Source organism: Drosophila ficusphila, unplaced genomic scaffold (assembly GCF_018152265.1).
Source record: "Drosophila ficusphila isolate 14025-0441.05 unplaced genomic scaffold, ASM1815226v1 contig_286, whole genome shotgun sequence".
NCBI classification, from domain to species: Eukaryota; Metazoa; Arthropoda; class Insecta; order Diptera; family Drosophilidae; genus Drosophila; species Drosophila ficusphila.
This window is the reverse complement of record NW_025064189.1, coordinates 6,135,931-6,152,563: the sequence shown is the minus strand read 5'-3', so window position 1 is coordinate 6,152,563 and position 16,633 is coordinate 6,135,931. Positions and strand designations below refer to the sequence as shown.

General features: G+C 38.8%; 4 protein-coding genes across 4 annotated transcripts; 3 read left to right on the top strand and 1 right to left on the bottom strand.

The window, feature by feature from the left end:
- Positions 1–870: 870 nt before the first annotated feature.
- LOC108100220 (peritrophin-48) lies at positions 871–2,937 on the top strand. Its single transcript, XM_017203996.1, has 3 exons — positions 871–952; positions 1,017–1,609; positions 2,185–2,937. The coding sequence occupies exons 1-3, from the start codon at positions 946–948 to the stop codon at positions 2,719–2,721; spliced, it is 1,137 nt and encodes a 378-aa protein (XP_017059485.1). The 5' UTR covers positions 871–945; the 3' UTR covers positions 2,722–2,937.
- A 363-nt stretch (positions 2,938–3,300) lies between these two features.
- On the top strand, positions 3,301–4,731 carry LOC108100215. The gene is made up of 2 exons (XM_017203992.2): positions 3,301–3,461; positions 3,865–4,731. The coding sequence occupies exons 1-2, from the start codon at positions 3,339–3,341 to the stop codon at positions 4,729–4,731; spliced, it is 990 nt and encodes a 329-aa protein (XP_017059481.1). The 5' UTR covers positions 3,301–3,338.
- Positions 4,717–5,116, bottom strand: LOC108100216. The gene has a single exon (XM_017203993.1). It carries the CDS (start codon positions 5,105–5,107, stop codon positions 4,844–4,846), a length of 264 nt encoding a protein of 87 aa, XP_017059482.1. The 5' UTR covers positions 5,108–5,116; the 3' UTR covers positions 4,717–4,843.
- Positions 5,117–14,384: 9,268 nt separating this feature from the next.
- LOC122319891 (rho GTPase-activating protein gacU-like) lies at positions 14,385–16,121 on the top strand. Its single transcript, XM_043207731.1, has 3 exons — positions 14,385–14,518; positions 14,606–15,959; positions 16,116–16,121. The coding sequence occupies exons 1-3, from the start codon at positions 14,385–14,387 to the stop codon at positions 16,119–16,121; spliced, it is 1,494 nt and encodes a 497-aa protein (XP_043063666.1).
- The last annotated feature ends 512 nt before the right edge of the window (positions 16,122–16,633 follow it).

Below are 16,633 nucleotides of genomic sequence, written 5' to 3'. Positions count from 1 at the left end.
CGATATGCTTTACAAAAAAAGGAATAACAAAAGTCTTATTATGACTACACTTTCCGATAAGCAAACATGTGTTGCCATAATCAATTATCTAGATTATGTGATGTTTTTTACCAATGGCACGTGTAAAAGTTTTGGGCATCAAATATTGTTCTTTCTAAAACTGGTATTTGAAATTCATCACATTTTTGCAACACTGGTTGTTTTTAAGGGTTTTTTTTTTCGAAAAATTCTAATCAATATAATTAGGGTCCCAGAAAGCACAAACAATATTTTATGGATACCAAATAAAATGGTAATAAAACCGAAAGTAAACATTATGCGAACTTTGGTTTTGCTATTGTCAAAAAAACCTAAATGGTTATTAACAACGTCATCACAGAGAGATAAGAAATTAAATAATAACAACAAAAATATTTTTTAAAAAATGTAAGTGTTTTATTTTATTATTTAATTGTTGTAATGGATTATCTTAAGCAAAGACCTTCGCTTACAACACGATGTTTTAGAACACGAGGTGTTAGTTTCCAAGGTAAGTCTTACACCGTTGATAAAATTGTGGCTGCGTCAATCGTTACTTTTTTTTAATTATTAACTTAGCAGAAGAGATAGAAAAAGATTAAATGATAGTGGTTGGCTTTTCGGTAACTACAGCTTAACTTTAATTAAAATTGGTAAAATAACCAGCCATCACGATGTTCTTCGCGTATCGGCTGGAATAAATAAAACAAAATTGAACCATGTTCCGCTGTCTATAATTCCTGCGAACAGCGGGCTTATCTTCAGTCAATTTACGATCTAGATGGCCAAGTTCGGAGCGGTGGACCTATAAAAACCAGGCGATGGGAAAACTCCAACATCAGTCTTCGACAGTCTTTCATTGGCTTTGGCTAAAATACGAGTGATATTTCGAATTCGACGACAGGCCAAAAGAACTCACAACTAACGATGACAGGCAAGTGTGGCTAACAGCGATTGAAGGATTCTTTGTGTTAACTCTATTGGAATTTGATGGGCAGGCAAACTCCTTGTGGCGACGATCCTGTGCCTGATGGGCGGCAGTGTGATGGGCGATGCGATCCTGGAGGGCAACTACAATGTGACTGCCTTCTGCACCTGCGTGAAGACCGGCACCCAGTTGGGCAGCATCGAGTCCTGCCAGTCGTACTACGTCTGCCAGTCGACTGGTCCCGTGAAGGCCGAATGCCAGACAGGTTACTCCTACGATTACAAGAGGAGCGGATGCTATCCCTCCAGCCAGGTGGAGTGCTATTGGGGCGTCAACGAGCCCTGTGCCGGCAAGACCAATGTCTTTGTGCCCAACACCGCCGTCTGCGGCGGCTACTACTGGTGCTCCAACGGGGTCAGCTCGAAGGCCAAGACCTGCGCTACCGGCCAGGTGTTCAACAACGATCAGCAGGCCTGCATTTGGGGATCCTGCCCGAGTACGACGGACTCCAGCAACGAAACCGTTCTGACCAACCTCTGCGATGTGGTGCCACCTGGCCAGTACTTCGGCGACACGTCTAACTGCTCCATCTGGTACAACTGCAAGTCCAACTCCTCCGGCGTTTACCTCGAGAAGGGTGAATGCTCCACCGACAAACAGACTGTAAGTTACCACCGAATCCCTGCTTTAAGTTACCAATTGCGATACCGAATCTCTGCTTTAAGTCACCACTTGCGATACCGAATCTCTGCTTTAAGCAGCCTTTCATTATTTTTTGTTTCCTGGATTTGATGATCTTTAGATTTACATAGCAAATATTTGCCGATTAAGAATCAATGCCAACAACGGGTGGTTGACTTCTTATAAGAAAATAGGATGGTTAAAATGTTTAACCAAGAAAAGTTTGTTTTGCAGACAACTGCCTTTTTTCAAAACTACTACGGTGTTCAGTATTAATTTATATATTTAAAATCTATAAAAGTGTAAGCAGATATAACAGATATAAATAATTGAAAAGGGGGTTTAAGTTTTACCTTATAAAATGCAACACCTTTTATAAAACAATTATTTTTAGTATGGCCAATCCTTAAAGTTTACTGTTGTTGAACAATATTTTTAATGATATGAATTTCAAATAATTTTTGCTTACTTCAATATTTCCCGTATTAATTTTGAAATCAAATATTTTATATAGTTTTTTATATATGATTAATGATTTTTTGTCTCAATTTCCGCAGGCCTTTAATCCTTCTGCCCAGAACTGCGATTACACTACAACATCCAACATCTGCAGCCGAGTGACCGGAGTTCCATTGAGTGAGACCGCCGCCACCTGCACATCTGGCACCCAGCAGCCAGATGCCAACGTTTGCGGCCAATACCAAGTGTGCGTGAACAGCAAGTGGACGACCGTGGTCTGCAACACCGGCTACTACTACGATGTGGACACCAAGGCATGCGTGCTCCGCCAGCTGGCGACGCCGGTGTCCACCTGCAATCGTTGCCAGGGCGCCCAGGGCTCATTCGTCAACGCCGTCGATTCGAAGGATTGCAGCACTTACTATTGGTGCAGCGCCACCGGTGTGGCCTCCCAAGTGGAGTCCTGCACGGAGGATCGCTTCTTCAACGAGGACAGGCAGGGATGTGTCCCCGACAGCGACCTGTCGGGATACGTTCCCACCCATGGAGCCTGCAAGGGAGCCTCCGTCACTGATGATGACTCCACCGACTCCACCGATGAAGCGGAGGCCACCACCGAAGCCGGTTCGGGATAGATGTCCTTCGGGGATTCGGAAATCGAACGGAACTCGCCAGCAGACACGATCCCATGTAGCTACCATCTAGTATTCAGCTTATGAAAAAGGCAATAAAATGTATGTTTGCAAGCCAAGCCATATGTTTTCCAACCACAATCCTCTATAATAATAATTCTTGGAATTATGTTATTACCATATAGTATTCAGTTTTGTTCAAAGAGGCAATAAAACTATTTTCGCAAGCAGTTCATTGTTTTCTTAATTTTTGAGAATTTATTGAGATAGTTTCCAAAATTGAGTTACAAAAAGGAATTAAAATTAATATAAGTTTATTTTCCATCTTTTGTGTTCAACTTATTATTTTTTTTCTACGGATAATTTTAGATGTTGAGGATCTGTGTGATATTTATAAATAGATGTGAGCATATCACGAATTTTTTTATCCACAGAATGTTATCTAGATACGAGTACATTTAGCAGCACAGATTGCAAACACAAGTTTTCGATTAACTTTGACAATTGCCCCACCCATTTTTTCAACCTCATAAAAGGGTCGATCATGAGACGCTCGAGCCACTAAAATAAGTATTTTGGAGTCGCAAAGAACGAGAAATCAAGTGGAGTTTTTACCTAAAATGCAATGCTTTTTGGCATTAGTTTTGGCATTCAGCATTTGCTTCCATTTGGGAGCAAATCACGCCGTCGATCGCAGTTGGGAGCTGCCCAAAGTTCGTGTTACCCTGGGCGACCTTAGTCATGTGAGTAAAATATAATATTAAAAAAAAAAATATATATATATATATAAATAATAAAAAAATTTTTTTATAAAGATGAAATTTTAAAAAATATCATGGACGGACAATAACTTTCCAACTTCAATAATATAATAGAATTCCAAAACGAACTTCGTTAAAATAGTTTTTTAATTCGGTAAAGGTCGGTTTTTTATCTCTATTTATATCAGATTTTTCCAAGTTTCCCATGAAACATAGTACATTTTATATAAGATTTCGAAAAGTATCTTAGAAATACAAAAGATACCAAAAACCTACCTTCCAAAGTTTAAAACTGTACTTAATGTATTCCGATTTTTCAATGGTGTACCTTATTAATTAATTAATTAATTAATTAATTACTTTAAATTGAATATCGTGCCTTCAGATCTGCGTGGGTCGCCAGGAGGGCGACTTGGTGCCGCATCCGCAGGACTGCAACGGCTACTTCTCCTGCTCGCGGATTCCCTCCCTGCTCTACTGCGATCAGGGCCTTTATTTCGATGGGAAACGCGGCATCTGCGACCTGCCGGAGAACACAGATTGCCGACAGATGGATGTGCCCGCAACCACTGTGGAACCACAAAGTTTCGATGAGGATGAATCCGAGATGAACTGGTGGCCACACAAACCGCGTCCAGTTTTCATGGCCGTCGATGTGACGAGTGGCAAGCAGGTGAATCCGATGGAGAAGTACGATCCGGATCATGTGGAGTGCCGTCACTATGGAGCCTACTTCCTGCCGCATCCCAGGAATTGCAGACTGTACTTCATCTGCGCCTACGGCCACTTGCATCGCCATCAGTGTGGGCGTGGCACCTTGTGGAATGTCGAGATGTCGGAGTGTCAGCTGAGCGACCAGGCGGTTTGCTACGGTGAAACCCGCGTAACGGAACCGCAGACGAATGTGGACATCATCGTGGGCGACACCACACCGAGCAGTGGATCCCCTGTAACCGTTTGCTATATCGTGGGATCGAGCGAGTATAGCACTCTGCAGCAACTGCTAACGGATCCCGAAACCACCCAGTTGTCGCCGGTTCCAACGGCTCCATCTCCTCCGAGGAAGGACATCACCACCTTGACCTGTCCCTCGAGGAAACAGAGCTACATGTCGCATCCGGAGGATTGCAGCAAGTACTACATCTGCATCGGCGGCATGCCGGTGGTCACCTCCTGTCCCAAAGGACTCTTCTGGGACCAGAAGTCCGGCTACTGCGAGATGGAGAAGAAGGTCAAGTGCTTCCAAAAGTAATCAATAAACATGGTGTTTTATTTTGAGATACAGATAAAGTTAACCTTTAAACAGATTTTGTTACATCAGATAATTGGTAATTGTTGGTATAATTTGTACATCCGATTTTATATTAAAGCACTGTGGACATCGTCAGTCGTTGCCAAAAAAGGTTTCTTCTTTGAGCAGTTTCGGGGCTTTCCTTCTCGATTTTGTCAGATTTCCAGGGATAGTTCTTCACTCCACTCACAATGCGTTCCCAAAATGTCAGAGTACTTGGCTCAACAGATCCGACATCTTTGGGTTTTTCATCAACTGCTTGGCTCTGAAAATTGCAGGCTAAGAGGAGGAAAAATATCCCAATAGCCAACAATTTAAATCCGTTGATAACTTGCATTTTGATGCAGGGATGATCTCAAACTGATCTTGTTAAAACTTATCATCTGGCCTCATGTCGAAATTGCGAATCTTATCAATAGAAAATATTTAAAGACGACAGAATGGAAGATGGATAAGATAGCAAGACCCATTAGTTCTGTACATTTTTTTCCAGCCTGAAAGAGTGCTTCAAAAAATTAACGATCGTTTAACACAAAAGCTTAATTTATAAACGATAATGTTTGTTTAGGGCTCGTACACATAATAAGTAAAGCGATCAAATTGTTTTATAATTTTTTAACTAATATTTATTTGAATATAATATCAAACTAAAATGCAAGTGATGTCAATTTGATATAAAATCAAGTTAAATTATGCAAGCAATATCAAAAATATAAATTGTATATTCCAGTAATATAAGCTTAATATACTTAATATTAAAATTTTAAATTTTATATTTTAAATTATTGACATTTGATATATTCCAGGAAATTAACTTGGTTTCATATTTCTATTTCCGAAAATGTTTTATATTTTGACCAGACATTCTTGAAATTGATAGCAATCGAACGATACAAAATTAATAATAAGCGATATTTGCCAAAAATTAAACGTTAAAACGAATATAATAAGGTAGGTCAAGGAAAAGTGATTGCCGTTTAGCTTTTCATGCTGAACTTTGTTTAAAAAACGTATAAATGATGTCATTCATTCGGCAAACGAACTTTGAAATATTGTCCCTGATCTCGTCGCACATTGATCCGTTCATTCATAAATTATCCAAAAACCATGTTGCTTGATTATGTTGCAAATATATATACATACATATGAGTATGTGTGTGTGGTTAAACGTTTGGATGATGTGTTTGTATAATTTAAATTTAACTTCTAAGGCGGTCGGACTCAATTAGGGCTGGTTTTCTGCTCGCAGCTAATCGGCGGTCTGTCCAGTAATTAATTCAGCCGTCTCCGTTGGCCAAACTCGTTGGTCAAACGCGGAGTCGCGTGACTCATTATAAATATCTGGCAAAATGGCAAGCCAAAAAATCGTTTTGGGGTTGTCGGCAAAGTAAATACATATGTATGTACATATATACATACATACATACATATGTACTGCAGGCAAGAATCACAAGGAAAGTTGTTCACCAAGAATGTATTTCTCTTTATTTTACATTTCTAAAACAAACAAACGTTTTTTAATTGTGCTAATTAGCTCAATGGATCGATGCCCTTTTGTCGATTAAGCAATTTGTATTAAATTAAGTGCACTTAACAATAAGCGCTTAACTGATTAATGAATGTATAATGTAAATTTTTATTAATGATAAGGTCTCCGATTGCAAATATTTGTGTGTATAAATAAAACATCCTTGAACTTTGCAGATATGTGGGCATGACCCGAATTCTTTTTGGACCGGAAGATAACAAACCGAAGATATAATACACAAATGTTAGCCACTTTAAATTGTTTTTGATTAATTATTGTTATTAATATAGTTCAGTTTTCTTTTTAATTTATGTGTGTATGTAAAACAGATACACTTTATTTTAATAATTAATTTTTGCCACCATAAAATTAATTCTTTGGTTCGACGCTAACGGCGCAAATTCAAATTGAGATTCAAGTTCAAGTCCGCATCTGTGTTGTCACGCCCTTCCTGCTGACAAGCTGACAATCGCGGTCACGAATTAATTTCACATCTTTAAACAGTTTATTTATTATTTCAGTTTGGAACTTTGTGGAACTCAAGTATAATTTTCTTATTTTGCAGTGTGCCTTTCGTTAATTGTTTAATTTAATTAAATATTATTCATTGACTCAAAATATATGTGCTGCTAATTTTAAAAATAATCAAGATTGGAACCTACAAAAGATACCCTGTGGTTAACAGCTGATGTTGCGCCGCCGCATTCTCCCCAACACTCACACACAGACGCACGCTAAAGAGCGCGGTTCTTTTCGGCTCCCCAACGGCGCTCTCGCTTTTACGCTGAGCTGATCGGTTAATTTTTTCGTCTCACTCGCACTTATTTTAAGCATTGTTAACGGACTGACCGACCGACGAGAGTGGTACTCAGTTTGGCGATCAGTTTGTTTCTCAGTTGATTTTTCCGTTTATTTTTTATTTGAATTTCGAGTTGAAAGCTAGTCACCCGCGCGCGGAGTTCTTTTTGCCGCGTCGTTCCGCAAATAGTTTTGTTTTGATATTTTAACTTAAATTAATTCCGTTCCGTTTGGCTTTTCGCGAGTGACGTCGCCGTTTTTTCGAGGGAAGTGCGCACATATGGAAATCATAAGCACATAGTTGTTGTTTTTATTGGCCAGAGACACGCGTCGCCTTTCCGCGTGTCTTTTATTTTTGTGGATCAGCGGCCACCTGAAAGGCGCCATTTGAAAAGTCAACAGCTGTGCCGCGCGAAAATATACATATGTGCTCAAGTGCAAAAAGCTGGCGTTGTTTAATAGAAATTAAATATAAAAAAAAGTCGGAAGAAACGTGCAAAAAGCTGAGAGAGCGGTGCGTACTGAGGTGTGTGTGTATTGGTGAGCGCCAAAAGGTGCGAGTCTCTCTCCCTTATTGCGCAAGCAAAAGAGAGCAGCTTATATAGAAGCGTGCGTGTGTGTGTGCGTACCTGAAAATATAAAATTTATTTGATTATTTCACATGTATTAGAAACAAAAACAAAGGCGATTGCTGAATAAGTAGAATTTGAAGTGCACTTTCTTTGTGACCAAAAGATCGCTTCAAACTTCAAAAATCGAGCAAGGCTGTATGTTTATATGTATATGTTAACGATTTTAAAGCGCAAGCGTCGCGTCGCCATGCGAATGTTAATGAAAAATATAAACACCTGAAAATCGACATCAGCTGAAAAATCATCACAACATTAGCACACAAAATAAAACCAGAAACGATACTACGATAGTGAATTAAGTCAGCAAACGGAAAGTAAAGCAGGCAAGTTCATCAAATATTATATTATATATGTATATATGTACCATGCAACGACGAGCGACATTCGCTCACCAAACTAACTTAAAAAGCTGATAAGACTCGAAGGGTAAAAAATACTCGATTTGCCAACTCTTCGCTATCTTCCTACTCATTCTGGCACAGTATCAGCTGCACTGTATAACAGTGCTTGGGAGTATCCGAAACTGAATACCCTGCAGTTATTTAGCACCCCCACTCTATTAATCGTTCAAATTTGTAAATCAATACAGTAAATTATATAATCCAGATGTAACAAAGTTGATCACTTCTATTATTCAACAACATTTCTCGTTTCAAAAGCAACATCTAATTTAAATAATTAATCCTTAAGAGCTTTATAACATAATAATTGAAATAATATTTTTTAAGTACGATTTTTAAATTTTTGTTTTGCCGTTTTTTTTTACACATAACTTGAACGTCCCTTTGATTCATTACTTAAAAATGGAAATGCACGTCTGAATGATAATTTTTGTTGGGCATTATGTCAGTTTTGTTTTAGACCCTCAGCAAGTGTTTATTATTAGTCGACTTTGAAGACCGGAAGATGAATAATGCAACTGTCAAGGGTTCTTACAACTAAGGCCTATATATGCCAATTTTAAAGAACTGAACTACGAAAAAATTTTTATCGTTGACCCTCCTGTTTTTGTTTTTGTGCACATTAAATAGGTAAGATTTGGTTTTAGGTGTTCCCATTTTAAAATCTTTTTTGTTATCGACACATACACTCCTTTTTTCTACAAAGGCCGCCAATAATTATTTTTAAAGAACTTCATAGTTCAATCGTCGAGAAATGAGTTTAAAGCACGGTTCGGTTTAGTTAACTACTAAACAAAATTTGAATAGATCGAAATTTAAATGTGCTATTTATTAAAAAAAATTGGTTCTATTTTATTTATTATGGCTATTATTTTATTTATTTATCTGCGTGCAATATTTCGGTGAGAACAAACATTCTATATTACTTTAACATAAATTTGAATAATAGTAAAATTATATAATTTCGGTGATAATTTAAATAAAACGAAAACTTTTACGTCTAGCTCAGTTCTTTTTTTTTGTTTATGTAAAACTACGAATTATTAATTTGCCAGTGCGATGAGAAGTGCTACATCTATCAAGTGAACTCGTTATACGATTCGTTTATCTGCACAGTTGTGTTGCGATACAAATTGTACTAACCTAGTGCACCTAATACACACTGTAGAGGTCTGGCAGATAAATATATACTATAGCATATACACGTGCTGGAGATGCCATATCTCTGGTTATCAAAAGCGGCTAATCTAACGAGTACGTGAGAAGGCTAACAAGCCTCGCGTGGATTTATGTAACAGGCGTAGTTCCAAAATGTCAGCTTTCACTATCCGAATCTCAAATATCTTATCAAATGGTGCAACATAATGCAATGCAGCAAGAAATATTTTCTTACTCATCCATTAGGCAAAGTAATTTGCTTTTCGGTTCGAACATCTCAGTTCAATTCGTTTCACAACCGGTTTGAGTTCCTGAAGTTTACACCCATCTCATAATGGAAGGGGGTGCATCGGGTGTACATCTCACAGGAACTCCGTGCACAGAGCCATCAATCAGCGCCACAGTCAAACCTTGGTAACCCGAACTTCCATGAGCCTAGAAACTGTGTATTCGAGATCTTAAGTTTTTTACCTGTTTCACAATCTCTCACCTTGAATTCATCTTTTTCTGAACCACTTTTGGACAAAAAAAAAAAAAAACAATATTAACTATTATTATTTTTAAAGAAGTTGTGTGTTATAAAGATCACATTATGCTCCACACTCCTTTTTTTTAAGTTTCGAAAAAACTTTTTTTGTAAGTTGAAGTACTTTACATTAACTTTTAATATGTCCTTGACATTATATTCGTTTAAAAGGCTTTACAAAATTGCTAACATTTTGGAAACAAGTATGTAACTATTTTAAATATTTTTATTTTGAATGGTTCAAGTTACACAAGTCCACCTGTACATTTCTATGAGTATGTGCACTCGGACAACAATGCGTTGTCAATGAAAGCCGCAAACTGGTTTCGGCCTAGGAAAATTAACGCAAACAGTAGTGCACAGTTGGCCAGTAAAAAAGCAAGCAGTAAGCTCGACCACCACATACCCCTGCACTTCCCAGAGAATCTTAAATATCAGGGTGTCCATTTCATAATAAACAAAAAGAATCGCGCCAGAAGGGCAGCCAAAAAATATTTAAACTTTTTTGTTTGAGCAACATGATAACCGATACCCATTGTTGACTATTAAATTTCAGGCGGCGTAATTATAATTTAAAAGTAATATTTATAACCTGGCACGTGTTGCAGTTTTTGGTAAATACTCTGGCTTAATTTAATATATTTAATCTTTATTAAAATCTGTGGAACTTATGTATATCTCTTAATTAAAAGAAAGCAAATATAATGAGTACGATCCAAACTCCCTGACTAGGCTGGATGCAACTCTCTAGTTTCGCTATCACATCAATTGTTTGACAGGTAAATTTGATCAGTCGATGGAAAAGCCAAGTCTGCACTCATGATGGCGTGAACAGAAGCAAACGGCCAGTGGTAACGTAATACTCGATCGGAGATCGGAGAGATAAACAAAAGCGAATCGAAGTCGGTTCAAGACCAAGTGAATCATAACATCAAATCTGGTTAGTGCTCTACGCACAATGAAATTCGAAATCGCCAGCGGAGCATAGCGATCAAATAATCAAACGCAACCGAAATCGATATCCGTATCGAAGCGTAGAGCAAGTGCAAGGGCAGTTCACTACGAAATAATTGCAAAAAGATCGCTTGACAGGACAGTGAAGACTGGTCTAAAATTAACCACAACACTGGCGGCTAATTGAAGCTCGCAAGGGACTCAAATCTTCATGGAGACAGGCGTTTGTTTGAGGGGACCAATCGTTATTGATATTCTGATCATGGCTTCTCATGCGGTTACGATCATTCGAATGTGTGGTTGTTTAAATCCTGCACCGAAAAAAATACGCATTTATTTATTTACAATAACTAATTATGAGGATACATATGTATTTAAAACATAATTGCTTAATTAGGGTCTTTAATTAAAATCCAGAAAACAGAGAACTTGTTTTTTGTGGGGTAATTGTTTAACAAAACGAAACTGTTGATGTCTTCCATTGTTTTTTGTTTTCGGTGTAGCATTGGATACAGACTTATTGGTGGTACTTAACTGAGCAGACCCTATACAGAACAAATATTTCAGGCACTTTTGTTTTTTGTTTACCAGAGTTTGCACAATATATCTTCGAAGTCGGCTCCATAAGCCATTCAATTCACGTTTCGCCATGAATGTTAAGTTACAATGGTCAACACAATTTAAAACAACCCATTTAAAGCCGGCGAGCTATTCAGTGTTAGGAATAAAGGGGTCTCAATGACACGACCACCTCATTATCATGGTTGCTTGCACTTTGCACTAAAATATTATTAACGTATGTAAAAAATCATTCGTACGTTTTTAAAAAAGCCCAGAAACTATGACAAACGGTCACGTTTATTTAAGCAGCTTTAATAACTAAATATGAAAATGTTTACTTGGGCATAAAGTAGGTAAATCGGAAATAAATACTGAATAATATTAACTTAACTTCTCAACAGTTAAATGAAATTGCGACGTAAGCCATTATCTTCCGATAAAATCGGGGATTGAAAACACGAGAATATCAATTGATTGATTCCTTTTATTTTTTTGGTGTTGATAGCAATGCAAACTCACTCGCTCATTATTTGAGATTTTTGTTTATTGTGCTTTGAACCTTCTCGAGATATAATTAACTTTGGCTCAATGTATACAAAAATAGAAAACGGTTTGGGTATCTTAAAGTCGCAATATCTTGCGAACAGCTCCAGCATGTTTCTCAATTGAGTTCTCAGCTAAAAAATAATTGGCCTCGGCTACTAGAAATGTGTGTAGAAACGAACCAGTAATGAATCATAATACAATTCTGTTTGCTTTCGGGAAGTTCTACTGAAGTGGCAATGACATTGATAAAGACAAGGGTACAAGTGAATAAATTTTAAAGGATTGATAAGATCTTTAGTTTTGGTACTCCCAAAGCAATACAAATGTCACCAAGAATCTGTAAAGTGATAGCGTCATAATTGGAGGATCGTAAAGACATTGATTTAAAGGCGGACAATGGTGTAATACCAGTGAAAATTTCTTCTGTGATATTTCTTCTATAAATACTTATTATCACTGCCAAATCAGAGGCACCACTCCATTTCATCGAGCGAAAAGATTGCGCTGTGCAATGCAATCTTTTGTATAAACAAGCCCGTTGGAAACGGAACCAAAACAATTGGCCCAAAGCCCAACCAAAATCGCACAAACCAACCGACGGGAACTCAGACAAGTGCGCTTGTCTGGGTCTCTTTTTTTTTTTTTTTTTAGGGGGTTCGAAATCTTATCACAGCGCGATGGCTGTCGACTGTTGTTTTTGAGCTTTGCTGGAAATAAAAATTGCTGGCGATAACATTTAGGCAATTCCACTGCCTGTGTCCCTCTTTTCTGGCCCGGTTCAGTTCTCCGGGAGCACTAGCTCATCCCGTCCACATATGTCAGTCGTTCGAGTGTCAATCGTAAATTGGAATTGTGTCGAATGGAGGAGATGGACTTCTGATGACGACCGCTGCAAGTATCTCCAAGTGTTGCCTCTGTATCTTTGGTTATATGGGCCACGTATCTACCAGTTTATGCACAGCAAGAAAGCACTTAGAGAAAAAGCTTGGAAAAGAAGCATAGATAAAGAAGGAATTAGATTTTATTTTTAAACAGGGTGAAGTGTTTGAAAGAATCTTTTAAAGTTTTTAAGCAAAGATTTTCAAAATAAACCCAAAACAATTAAGTTAACAACTAAACTTTAAGAACTTCAGAAAATAAGTGTTATCAGATAACATAAACAATAATTTTTCTAGTGTTGGATAAGAACAAGTTTTATTAAATCTTAACGGTTTTTTAAGGTCTTAAAATTATCGACACTAATACCTTTTTAAAATATTTAAACAATTTTTAGTTAGTTTAAGTTTATAGTTAGAAATTTTCATCTTGTATCTGAGTGTAGATTAAATGCATATTGATTCGTATTGAGAGCGAGGCAACATCGAGTAGTACAACTTGAGTGAAAGTTTCGCTTGTGCGGTATCCACTGTACACGAGATAATGGCTCCCCCAACACTCGTAGATACTAACCCATACAAACGAGTGATATATGCGAGTATTTCTCTTTCTTTTTTTTTTTTTTTTTTTTTTTTTTTGCTGTAGTGGGTCGCGTTTATCAATGTAACGAGTGGCTGTCGTCCTTTGGCGATGATAAATTGACAGATTGCACTTGCCCAGCGTTTTCGCTTAGCACTACTCCCCCGTTTTGAGATACTGCTGAGGTCACTGTCACTTTAAATGGTGAAAATGTCCGATTCGATTGATCGCACACAACTCGCATACTCTCAGTTTTAAGAGCCGCCAGACAGAAGGAAATTAAAAAATTATTTACTCTGAGAATAGTTAAACGATCTCAACGATAATAAAATTTAAAAGGTTTCTAAAGAATGTGTTTCTCTGGATTCAACCAACTGAAATATACTTTTTAAATACTTTATAAAAAACTCGTTATAGTATGACTAAATTTAGTGTTAAACATCAAGAGAATATTTAACCTCGAGCCTTCATAAATTGTCACTCGTTTCTAGTAAATGAGACTCTTAAAAACGACAACAAATTGTAACATAAGCACTCGAAAGATAAAATCTCACAACATTAGTTTGGTGTTCTCATCTTTCAACTCTTCAGAAATACAAGTGTGAAAATGAAGATAATGGCAGAGATAATGTGTAGATTATGACAGTTTTATTTTAGCTTCCAAGGAACAAAAATGAAAGCGAACCAAAATTTCATTTTATATTTAAGTTTAAGTAAAAATATAATTAGATTTTTTTAAATTATAAATATATTGCAAGTTTTCAGATATTGGGTAAATCCCAACATATAGAAAACCTTAGTGAATCCCCTTGGAACAATGAACTGCTTAAAAGTAATAGCCATGTTTATTTTATTCTGAGTTCCCTCAACACATAAACACACGTTTCGTATTCACTCATTAGTTAATTGATATTGCCAGTCGAAAATCGCCGAAGTATTGCTGATATGAAAGCCGAACGGCAATAAGTGCTGACCGTGCGAATTACCCGACTTTTAATCAGTTTATTAACACGCTCCTTCTATTTTGCAGGGGTTTGAAGTCCGCTGGCTTCGGAATGTATTCCGTTAAGGAGACAAAGAGCGCAGCCAAGGCGCAGAAAAAGACGCAAAAGGTTAACAGCAAAAAGCAGCAACAGCAGCAGCAGCAAAAGCAACAGCAGCCACCATTGGCGAATGGAAATAAAGTCAAGTCGCCAGCGAGTGCCAAGAGCAACCAGCCAAATAACAACAATAACCAAACCAATATCAACAACAACAACAACAATAACAACAATAGCAATATAGTTCCAAATAATAATAGCAAAAGTAGCACTCTGCCAATAAACACGGCACAAAAAATCAAGGAGCACTACGAGGCGGAGAAGAGGAACCAGGCGACCTTAATAATGGGAGCCAACACCTTACCAGGATACGAGAACGTGCCCAAAATGGAGCGATCCAATAGCTTCTCGATACGCAACAAGCTCTCCAAGTTGATAAACCATCTGACGGGCAGCAAGGAGAACCTATCCAGAACCGACGAAGACAGCGACCGGATACCATTCACTTTCACCCGGAGTCGCTCCATGATCCAGATGAGGCGACCGAATCGCCGGAGCTTTATAGAACCTCAGTTGGAGCAGCTATCCGAGGAGACGGAGAAATCCGGGGATCTCACTTCGCCAGCTTCACCGCGAAAAACTTCAGTGGCTGATTTCGAAGTTGGTTCTCCAGTTTTACTGAGAAGAAGTGAACTCACAAGTTCGGTGAGAACTCCAAAGCGACGCCAATCCGCCCAGCCCTTCACCTCGACTCCCTTGGAGGAGACCCAGTCGCAGGTTCAACGGAAGGGATCGCTGATGTCGCTGAACCAAACGGAACCCACGAATCCCCAGTTGAACTTCCAGAAGCGGAGATCCAATACGCTGATTGCCTCCTTCAAGAGCACCTTTTCGGGATTGAAGAGCAGCAGTGGGGGAGCCGAGAAGAAGGAGAAGATGAACCCCAAGTGGAGCGCCTCGCTGCAGTCGCTGCAGGCGATCGACAATATGGTGAGCTATGCCAACATGTCCTTCATCGACTACGACAAGTTCAATGGCTACGAGAAGCAGCTGGAGCGGCAGCAATCGCTGATGAGTTTGGCGGAGCAACCACCTCCCACTGCCACCCAGTTGCCACTGCCACCGTCGGCCTTGACCCACTCCCATTCCCACTCGCATTCACCCTCGCCAATGGGTGGTGCGGATGCTCCTCGCACGCCCGTCCACCTGGGCTCATCCCTGGATGAGTCGGTCAGGACGGTGGTGATGCGGCGCAAGCGGAGCAAGAACTCGCTGGAGGTCAGCAGGAGCAGGAGCAGCATGGCCAGCCTGAACAGTGCCTACAACCTGGACACCGACTACGAGCACAATCTGGATCGGGTGCACAATGTCTATCGGGAGAGTTTGGACTCGCGTACTTTGGAGTTGTTGAATCTGCGATCGCGCAACTCGTTCATCCAGGATCAGGCGGTCCTGTTCGATGCCCTCAATCTGGAGGACGGATCGGTGGCCAGGCGGTGTGCCTTGTGCTCGAAGAGGGTTTTCAGGAGCGGAAGTATGCGACAGCGGGAACGGGACGCCGTGGACGGGCGAGGGAATCCAATCAAACAGGTGAGCTTACCTACAGATATTGTTTGTTATGAAAACTTAATAGGACGGAATAGTACCCATACCCTTAATTACTAGAAATTTAATTAGAAATGATTTATATTCCTTTTTAAAAAAGGATTCTCAAAATCTCTATTATGATTCCCTTAATTTTTTAAGTTTTAAAAAAGTGACTAACCCCTGTAAAACGGAACCTGAAATTCAGAACTTAATCATTTATTGAAGCACTCATAACTGCACTGTCCAAAAACTCTTACGTAGTTCATATGACACATCATTTTATGACTTCTGGCTGTGCATTATCTATAAAAGTGGAGCTTTACCCGGAATGATCAATATGAGTACAATATATAGTACACTCATTTTACTCCGGAAGTTCCCATGGAACGAAAAGGGCTTCGTACTAAAGCGTCATCGATTTGGTTAAACAACTCACGAGCTTTTGCTTCTTATCGAAGAACTGAGTGCAATATTTACAATTCTACGTAGGTTCTCTGCACAGAATTGAAAGTGCATGCACAAGTTCTTTTAAAAGTGTGTTTGTGTTGCAATCCACTTCTTTAAATGGAAAATTCATTCTTGGGAAGTGCAACTTTTATATAACTTGTCAAGGTTGTTCTTGAAAGCCAATTTGGAATACTATTCTACTTTAGAAAGCGAAATACATATTTGATAAC

Bases quoted from the DNA above. Each gene is read 5' to 3' on its own strand.
- LOC108100215 (XM_017203992.2), top strand. From the start codon at position 3,339: ATGCAATGCTTTTTGGCATTAGTTTTGGCATTCAGCATTTGCTTCCAT. The intron at 3,462-3,864 runs GTGAGTAAAATA...TCGTGCCTTCAG, and splicing joins CCCTGGGCGACCTTAGTCAT to ATCTGCGTGGGTCGCCAGGA.
- LOC122319891 (XM_043207731.1), top strand. From the start codon at position 14,385: ATGTATTCCGTTAAGGAGACAAAGAGCGCAGCCAAGGCGCAGAAAAAG. The intron at 14,519-14,605 runs GTCGCCAGCGAG...TAACAACAATAG, and splicing joins GCGAATGGAAATAAAGTCAA to CAATATAGTTCCAAATAATA.
- LOC108100220 (XM_017203996.1), top strand. The intron at 1,610-2,184 runs GTAAGTTACCAC...CAATTTCCGCAG, and splicing joins GCTCCACCGACAAACAGACT to GCCTTTAATCCTTCTGCCCA.
- LOC108100216 (XM_017203993.1), bottom strand. From the start codon at position 5,107: ATGCAAGTTATCAACGGATTTAAATTGTTGGCTATTGGGATATTTTTC.